Genomic DNA, 10201 nt, shown 5'->3' on the forward strand with positions numbered 1-10201 from the left:
GAGAACTGGAATCCACCGCTCATCCAGCACTCAGAGTCCCCGGCAAGTAATCACTAGATACCTGGACTTTTCTGATAAGGCTGCGATTCTTGGGGCTTATAAACGCCATCAGAGCCCACTGGAGATAAGGGGTCACCGAGTGATAATCTTTGAAGACTTCTCGATAACAGTGTCAAAAAAGAGAAAATAATTCTCCATTTGCTCAGATTTATTTCCTGCGCAAGTTAAATTTGCTCTGTTATTTCCTGCCATTTTACAGGTATACACTGTGGATGGATCTTATGTTACCTATCATTCGCCACAAGAGGCGATACAAGATGGCGCTCTTGAGGGAGAAAATTTGAGACAACAAGGATACAACCGACGCAGATCTGCATCGAACCCGTCCTCAGATCCCATACCAAGAGGAAATTAAAGTGAAGACAGATACCCAGAGACTACCGCAAAAGGCAGAAGAATCTGGCGGAAACCTGAACTTTTTGGATGTCACATGTAGTAGCGTATATTCGTACATTTGTATGTCCGTATAGCCGTATGTTCGGATATCTGTATATCGATATATTTTTATCCACTACACTTACCACTTTTTTTTCCTGTTACACGTCTAACTCAGATGTTATAATGCGTCATGTTCAGCAAGAACTTTCAAATTGTATTATGACATGTTGATTCCTAACTTTTTTGCCAGTCAAAGCAAGTCAGGGAGATACTCCTACCAAAGTGTGTACTGTGGGAAGTTTGGGAAGTCATGCTAGGAAGAAGTGAAGTCAGAAATTTCTGTTACAATAGGGACTTTATTTTGTTATATTGCAGTTACGTTAATGAGGTTAGTTCAACATGTTGTGGGGAAACTGTCTGTCTTACACACAAACCATTTAGCCTGCATGATCATATGAGATTGCTCCTACATAATTTTCTTAAAGAGCTTATAAAATGTTGAGGTTTATTACGTGGAATGTGAAGGGCCTGAATTCTCCACAGAAAAGATTGATATTGAGACATCTAAAGCGACTTGGGGCAGATATCGCTTTATTACAGGAAACGCATCTTCATGCAGAAGAATATTCTCGTTTACAAAGGCTATGGGTGGGCAGGGTTATGGGCTCGCCAGCAGAAGGGAAAAAAGATGGGGTCTTAATTTTAATACACAAAAAGCTTGCCCATATTAAGGTTCAGAACTTAGAAACTAAGGAGGGACGTTTGATACACATACTTCTCAGCTCATTGCTGGAATCTTGGAGCATATATAACGGATATGGTCCGACTGACACCAATACTGAGTTTTTTGGAGAGCTAAGGAAGATGTTACTCACAGATACGATAGCTAACAAAATCATTGCAGGGGATATGAATACGGTTATGTCACATGCAAAAGATCGCCGCGCAAGCATAAACAAAACTATAGTTCCCAGACATAGAGACAAAACAATGCAGACAGTAATGTCGTGTGTGGCATTGATCAATGTATGGCGAAACTTCAACCCATAAGGGAGGGAGTTGACACATTTCTCCTCGCCACACAATTCTTGGTCGAGGCTTGATTATTTCCTAGTTTCAGAGGAAACATTACGGAAAACAGCTGCCATAGAAATAGGAGATTTGGTCAGTTCCGATCACTCTCCAGTCATATTAGACCTTCTAGACTCAGTTAAGAAAGGTAAAGATTTTTTATGGAGATTTCCATCTGACTTATCCAAAAATGAGCAATGGTAGGTTAAATACTGGGATGATAATTCACAAAGTGGCGATCCCCAGTTGCTCTGGAGGGCAGGAAAAGCGGTAATACGAGGCCAGATACTGGCTTATACTAGAGGCTTAAAAAAAAAAAAAAAAAAAACCATCCAAACAAAGATACAAGAATTGTCGAAAGCATGACAAAGTGCTTATACCCAGTTTCAAACATACCCTTCCCCTTTAAATAAACAACAATGGGTGGCAACAAAGTCAGAATATGAAAAGTTGGCTAAAACAAAGAGGAGTTTTATGGTTTGAAAAGAGAAGCCCATCTTTTCAAATTTGGGAATAAATCGGGTAAACTCCTAGCTTCATTAGCAAAGGGACAGAAATACACCTCGATGATTTCCACCCTGAAAAATTCCCAAGGAAAAACATGTCATAACCCAAAGGAGATGGTGGAAATATTAAAATACTTTTTATAAATCCCTTTACACCATTAACACCCCAGATGAACAAAAGATAGATTCACATCATTATTTAACATCATTGACGCGAGTTACTGAGGAAGATCTAGAGATATTAAACTGGTCCATTAAGGAAGAAGTCGTCCTAAATGTCATACGTAACTCGAAAAATGGTAAAGCCCCAGGTCCGGATGGCTATACAAATGAATTTGGCAAAGTTTTAGCTCACAAAATCTCCCCCACTCTCACATCTTTATATAACCAAATTCTACAGGGACTCCAGATACCTTCAGATATGAATACAGCTTACATAAAAGTTTTACCAAAGCCAGGCAGAGATGATGCTTTTACTGTCGTCATATCGCCTGATCTCGTTAATTGATAACTATCTTAAATACCTTTCAAAGATAATGGCAGATAGATTATTGTGTCGTAACATCAGACAGGTTTCATTAAAGCCAGATCGGCAGTATACAACATAAGAAAGGTATTGGCAATCACCGCATCTTCATACATCCCCTGCTTTACTCACAATAGATGTGGGGAAAGCATTTGACAATGTTAGTTGGACATGGCTCAACAAAGTATTAGATGCCATAGGATTTAACGGCTACTTTAGGACATATATAAGGAGAAAATATCACACCCTTACGGCTAGGATTGCTATTCCAGGTCATTTATCACAGACCTTTAACTTGCCGAAGGGCACAAGACAAGGGTGCCCCTTGTCACCTCTACTCTTCAATCTATCCCTGGAACCGCTTTCCAAACAAATTGCGAAATCTGAATTAATCCCAGGGATCAAAATAGGAAATCTCACTTTGTCACGCGCTCTATTCGCAGATGACTTGCTTATATTCTTGTCACAACCTCAGAGCTGCCACCAATTTTCGATCTCTTTCGAAAAATTATCTGGTTTCAAAGTAAACATAACCAAATGTGAAATATTAGATTTGTCCCCGGCCCAAACTCTCAACAAAACTGCTTTAAGAGACACCCCAGTCTCTATTGTGCCTCTCTTCACAAAATATCTAGTAATACGTATTGGCAAAACTCCAGAATCATTATATTCCCTTAATTAATCTCCAATATTCACTAAAATTATAACGGAGCTCAAATCATGGGTAAACTTACCTTTAGTCATTTTTAAGTCGCTGCCATCTCCTGAAAATAATACGTTTCGGCAAATAATTATATCCTATGCAAACATTGCAAATCCTAATTGGGCACGCAGATATTCAAAAGCTCTCTAAAGAGTTACGTTCTTTCATATGGAAACAGGGAAAAGCGAGGATATCGCTCAACTCACTATCCCGATCAAAACTGAGGGGGGGGGGGGGGGGGGGTAGGATTCACGAACATTAGACGGTACAATCTAGCAAGACGGAATTAGCTAGACCCTGGAACGTAAATGCTAGTTTACACACAAAATATTCCTTGTTACCCCGGGCGCTGAAACTTAGTGTTTTGATTCGTGACACAATAGCCATGTGGAAAGCGGTCAGGAAACTGTATAACCTCCCGTATCAGTTGTTTAAGCACATGAAGATATGGAAACACCCTGAATTTCGGGCATCATCAATAAATAAACAGTTCTCTCTCTGGGCAGGATTGGAAATTAGGGAAGTTAGACACATGATGAACCTGAAAGAAAAACTATATCTGGATGTTAGGGAGGTACATGATATAGCATCCCGAGCTCTCATTTTCTTGCTTATCAACATCTCCTTGCTTTTCTAAAACCCAGAGTACAAGACCTATCCAAAGAATGTGGAACAAATCTATTCGACTCTCTGGTCATTTCAGGAGGTACAACAAATTCATTGGCCTACATTTATAGATGTATAAATGATGTAAAAAAAAGGGATATAAGTCTGTTTAAAGGTTGGCGCAGAGGGCTCCCGAATATCCATACCAGATGATATATTGGAGGGTTGGTAGCGGGTCCGCAAACATATAGGAAATGAAATATGGTGGGAAACGCAATTCAAAGTTATACACAGGGCGATATATGGTTTCCATGTTCCTAGAACTCCCGAGAAAATTGATAAAAAATAAAATAACACGTTGTCCGAAATGCAAAACACAGATATGACACATGGTCTATGGGCTTGTCCTAAGGTAAAAGAGTTTTGGAACTCTTATAGCCTTATTGAAACTAAAACCCATATAACACTTCCCTTGGACCCGATTTTATTTCTATTTCATATGCAGACAGAAGCATGTAAGGTCAGGTTTCATGTAATATTTTTAGCTGCCAAAAGGAGTTTGTTGAGGCACTGGCTAAACCCAAGTGTCCCACAAATTTATGAACCATTGCAAATGACCACAAGATGTCTAATTCTGGAGAAATTAGAAGCTGAATACTGCAAATCTGAATTAACCAAATCTTTCTTTGGAAGCTGGAGACCATATGTTTCACATTTTCTTAAGACAGAGGAGATCTAGGAAATTGTACGACCTTTTAAACACACAGAGTGGTTTCTAAAATTGGATCCATCAGACCCTTGGTACATATTTTTCCAAATAGTATATATATTTGAAAATAAAAGTAATCAGAATTTAAGATATTTCATGAAGAACAATAGGAGATCTTAGATACTAGGCTGGCAAGGAGTAAGATAGACAGAAATAGGGGGGGGGGGGGGTGGAGGGAGTTTTCCAATATGTTTGGTTTAATTATTAACAATAACTTATGACCGATGATCGGATATAATAGAAAAATGATACTTTGATAAATGTACATTTGCTTCTAACATCTCATATTTACTACTAGAAGAACATCATTACCGATTATGTATCAGATAGGTCTATGCATAATTTTACTGTATATGAACGCTCATTGTATGGTGATAACTATCTAAAATCATAAAATAAAAATTATGGTTAAAAAAAAAAACAGTAGCAACAGGGGTGGACATGACATCACTTTCTGGGGGATCGGACCTCGGGGTGTCAGCAGCCACGTACTTAGACACAAGCCGCCCCAGGTCCATCTCCAGCAAAACACTGTCAGGGATATTTGAGGATACCCCCACCTCGCTTACTCCTCGACTGGCGCCCCAGTCCAAATAGACCTTGGCGATGGGCAGTGCCGCTTCTACTCCAATCCTGGAGACAGTAAGGGATCTCTCGGGCAATAAATCATAGGGTGCCACCAGTTCAGGCCGTGCCAGAGTCTTCTCAGCGCCGGTGTCTCCAAGTCCCATGGCCACGGCCTGGCCCACACTGACCGATTGAAAATTGTCAAGGGACCTTCCACTACCCACACACAACACAGTGGGTGGTTTCTGGGTCAATGACTGGGACAGGTCCCACTGGCGCTGGGGACACATGGCCTTGAAGTGTCCTGGCTGCTCCAGCCGACAGGTTTCCGGGCCTCTGAAGTCCGGTTGTTGGTGTACTAGTCGGCCAGGGCTGCTGTTGCCAAGGACCCCTTTGGCTTCCGGTCACGGAGGTATTGCTGGAGGTCCTCCAGCAATTCCACAAGAACTGCTCTGTGGCAATGAGCTCCTTCAGCTGCTGGACGGTGGTGAGCTCCAATCCTGTGGTCCATTGGTCGACTGCTCTCAGCAGGGCCCGCATGTGATCGGCCCAGAGCTTTTTCCGGTATGTCTCCAGGGTCAAGTTGTACTCCCGGACCAGAACCTGCTTGATGTCCTCATAGCTCAGGATGGTCTTGCTGGGCAGGTACCCGAAGATTTCAAGGGCTTTTCTCCTGAGAATTGGTGTTTTGGAATCGGACCCACTGGTCCTCCGGCTGCTGGTACTGATGGCAGGCCGTCTCAAATGCCAACAAGAAAGTGTCCAAGTCCCCATCTTTGTCCAGTAGGGGAAAGTCCTCCGCCCGTAGTTTTGAAATCCGGATCTCTGGAGATTCACATAGGCCTGGAGAGGGCTGTTGGAGCTGGAGCACTTGCAGCTGATGCTCCCGCTCGGCCTGCTCGCGTCGTTCTGCAGATTGCTTACAACGTTCTGCAGCCTCTGCTTGTTCGCGACGCTCTGCACCTGTGATGAGGTTCTCAAAGGAAGCCTGGTCTCCGGCCTGGAGATGGTCTAGAGTAGCCTGTAGGAGAGCATCCAAGCCTGCTTGGCTGGGGGACGGGCAGGTGGAGTAAGGCCCACCGCAGACCTCACCTCCGACATCTGGCTCCTTGGGGAGCTTTGGCTGTGCTCCCCCTCCTTGAATAAATTTGCGTTCCATCTTCTCTTGGCCCCCATCTGGACTGCGTCCTCTCCGCCACCATTCATAGCATCGGCCATCTCCTTAGCTTTGCTCCTTGTGATACTGACCGTCATTGCAACTGATGATCACTGACAGACTGCAACCTGATGCGCACACACCTTAAGACTCCAGCGGCAAAAGTTACTGCTGATAGTCTTTAGTGTCTGGGAGTATGGGTCCCACACTCATACACACTAGTATCTCCATCCCACTTTGCTGCCACCAATATATGACGAATACCATACCCCTCGGGTCCCGACTGATGCCAGACATTAACTACTTCGAGCTCACGAGATACGGTATGGTCACTGGTTACCATGGCATGACATTACGCCCTCCTGGAGGAGAGGGTAAGGTCAGTCTTGGTACAGTTTTCACAGACTCCTCCTGTCCACACGTGCACAGAAAGGCAACAAGCTGAGAGAGCCTTTTCACTGCCCCAGTGAAACAGCGCATTCTCAGTCTGGGAAGACTGACACCAGTTTTTTGTTTGCTATAAGCCCGGTGTACTAACGGGATCATACAGGGTAAGAAACCATCCCACGGTAACATATAACTAGGCCGAAACACGGACGTGTGGATTCGTGCCTGAGATACAAAGCGGCACAAGATTAAATTATATATTTAATTGCCTTAAGGGCTAATAACACTATACACACAAGGAATAAATACAGTGGTCTGAGGTTTCAAATACAGGTGGTATGGTACAAACAGGGTTAAGCAGAGCAGAAGTCAGTTTACCAGATGGATGAGTCCTTTTGGGTTGTGATGAGTTCTTAGCTGTATTTACATGGAGGGCACTGATGTCAGCTGGTTGCAGGTCCCTCCGAACACATGGCACAATGTGACCCTCCTTCAGAGAAAACACACGCCCGCTTGCTGTCATGAGAAAAATCGTTATGTAGCTGACTGACATTAGCGATGTGCTAATGTCAGCAGTACATAACAGTATCTTCTCACCCTTTAGCGCGCCCATGTACAGTTGATTGATGTCAGAGTTCTCCTTAGTATGCCGTAAATCCCGTGCCTGCGCCGTCCTATTTAGTATTCAGTGCAGGCGCAGTGAGTGAAGGATATGCTCCTACTGCCGGCTTCCTCACTGCTCCTGCACCGAATACTAAATGGGATGGCGCAGGCGTGGGATTTATGGGACACTGAGGAGAACTCTGACGTCAATCAACTGTACATGGGCGTGCCAAAGGGTGAGAAGACGGAGCCTCTAGGTACTGCAGCAACTCCCTACTAGCACCTTAAGGCTCATTAGCATATTATAAGTCTTTATTTTGAGGGAACGGCGGCAGACAGGGAGTTATAAATCGTACTGTTATGTACTACTGACATCGCTAATGTCAGTCAGCTACATAACGATTTTTCTCATGACAGAAACCCTTTAAACTGTAGCCGGCCCCTCCTCTTCCCGCCTCTGGGAAGAGCCCCCTGCTGATCTTGGTAGCTCAATGACCCACAAAACCCTTTAGGGTTCATAGCTCCAGACCAGAAGGTCACAGGGAGATTAATAGACCCTCCTGGGTTCCGGCTACAAGTAGCGTCAAAGCATGGTACAGTTATTTAGTTTCTGTGGGGAGATATGTATATCTCCCTTCCCTGGCCTCCCACAGGGACACAAATATGTATCCGATTTTTGCCTGTGATGACTGGGCGATTCATATTTCCTTTTAAATTGCCGGTTCCATGCTGTCTGCTAGATTTGATTGAACAGGGGAATGGACTAGACCTCCTGCAGAGAGGTCTTTACTGTTCCAGTAGCTGGGTTCCTGGCTGGCTAAATGGAAGTGTAAAAAGCTGTAAACACTGGTGGACTGCTAGAGGTCCTCTGCCATTTGCTGGCTTTGAAGCAGGGCCCTCCTGTGGCGGTCACTACCTCTATCTGACAGCTGATGCCTGGTGTGGGAACATGGCGGACATAAAATATTAATCCATATTCCTCACAACGTCCATGTGTATTCCGTATTTTGCGGAACGGAACAGCTGGCCCCTAATAGAACAGTACTATCCTTGTCCATAATGCGGACAGGAATAGGACATGTTCTTGCGGAATGGAAACAGAATGCACACAGACTAACTTCCGTTTTTTATTTATTTATTTTTGCAAATCCATTGAAATAAATGGTTCTGTAGACGGTCTGCAAAAAAAAAGAAACTGACGCAGAAAGAAAATACGTTCTTGTGCATGAGCCCTTATGTGAATGTATTGTGATGTGACGTAGGGGGAGGTGTCTGTTGACTATTGTGCTGACTGCAAATGTTGAGAGTATAGATCAGGGATGGCCAACCTGCGGCTCTCCAGCTGTTCTACAACTCCCAGCATACCTAGACTGCCTACAGCTAACAGCCTACAGCAGGGTATAGTGGGAATCGTAGTTTTACAACAGCTGGAGAGCCACAGGTTGACCATCCGTAGTATAGATCATGAGACTGGGACTCAATGTAAAACAAATGTGAGAAAGAAGGATGTTAAGAAGCGAAGTTGTATTTGGTGTATATAGGTGAAGATAAGGCAGAGAAAGAAATAGTAGAGTAGGGAAAAATAGCCAGAGAAAAGGGAAAGTAAGTGATAAAGAAAGGGGGGGAAGGGTGATGAGAAGAAAAGTAAAAGACAAGAGAGAAAAAAAAGGAAGAAAACAAAGGACAAAAAGAAGAGGGCACAGAGAAATTAGAGATGAGAAAGAGGGGGGGGGGGGAGGGAAAAAATATAAAAAAAACGGATTGAGAAAAGAGAAAAAAGGGGCAAGTGAGAAAAGGAAAACAATTTCCTGCCATCACCACTGTGCCGATCAGCAGAGCTAGGACACACGCTAAATATCCAGTTCATGATGCAAATAAAATTTAGATGGGGAAAAGCCTGGTTTAAGCCTCCTTGTCAATTTTATGCCTACAGTTCAGAGGCAATTCAGTGCTTAAGACCTGAATTATCTGGTTGCCAGGGGCATACTGTACAACAACTACACTGAAAGTACAGTTTATCCCTAGTAACTGCACTGACAGCACAGAAGCGTGAAAGCATATTTACAGAATTCAAGCAATGACCATCCCCTGCATTTTAGACTGCATCTGTTTGCCAGATTTTCTGGTTTATGTATGATTTTAAGAGGGTTATACCTCTTAATCCCAGATTTAGGAGGGCATGTTTGTGGTATATGCTCTTATATTCCCTACTTGGAGGGGGGGGGGCGCCTTAATCCTATATGAGACTGATGATTGGTGCAGGCGTTCAGCACATTATGTACTAAAAACCTGCTCTCCATCCAATTTCAGCCTCTGGGACCTCATTTTGTCAATGTGTATTATTTTTTTATAAAGCGCTTTTATTGATTAAGGATTTTTCTTCCTTGAAATTCAGGTTGCCTCACAGTCCCTGAAAAAAGTTGCACCTTGGACCTGCCACAAGCTTCCTTTCCAGTCTTTGCTTCAGGGGTTTTATGTGAGGTTTTATTATGTTCCCGCTAAGGTCAATATGAGCATTGCAGTAAAGGGAAATTCCTGTTAAAAAAAAAAAAGGCCTGGTGGCCCTGCATCACCATCTACAGGACAGAAGTGACTTTGCTGATGCAAGACAGAATATGAACCATGCTGGAGCACATACCATTGTGTAGGATTTTAAAAAATTGCTGTCTGAGATCCATCATTGCTAATGCCACTGGAAGGCTCTTTCAGATTAATCCTGTTTTGTGTGTGTGTGTATATGTGTGAGTGTATGTATGTGTGTGTATATATATAGTATATATAGTATATATATATATATATATATATATATATATATACACACACACATACCACTGTGTAAATAAATATAAAGTATTATTAAACTGGACTC

At 43.0% G+C, this 10201-nt stretch overlaps 1 protein-coding gene across 3 annotated transcripts in view; it reads left to right on the top strand.

Moving 5' to 3' along the window:
- Nucleotides 1-9943, top strand: part of PATL1 (PAT1 homolog 1, processing body mRNA decay factor) — a 321287-nt gene extending 311344 nt beyond the window's left edge. For all 3 annotated transcript variants that reach the window (XM_044296605.1, XM_044296607.1, XM_044296608.1), the window contains one exon: nt 9728-9943. In XM_044296605.1, the coding sequence (XP_044152540.1) occupies nt 9728-9746 (19 nt within the window). In that variant the 3' untranslated portion in view covers nt 9747-9943. The remainder of the gene's footprint in view (nt 1-9727) is intronic.
- The last annotated feature ends 258 nt before the right edge of the window (nt 9944-10201 follow it).

This window comes from Bufo gargarizans, chromosome 6 (genome assembly GCF_014858855.1).
Source record: "Bufo gargarizans isolate SCDJY-AF-19 chromosome 6, ASM1485885v1, whole genome shotgun sequence".
NCBI lineage: Eukaryota > Metazoa > Chordata > Amphibia > Anura > Bufonidae > Bufo > Bufo gargarizans.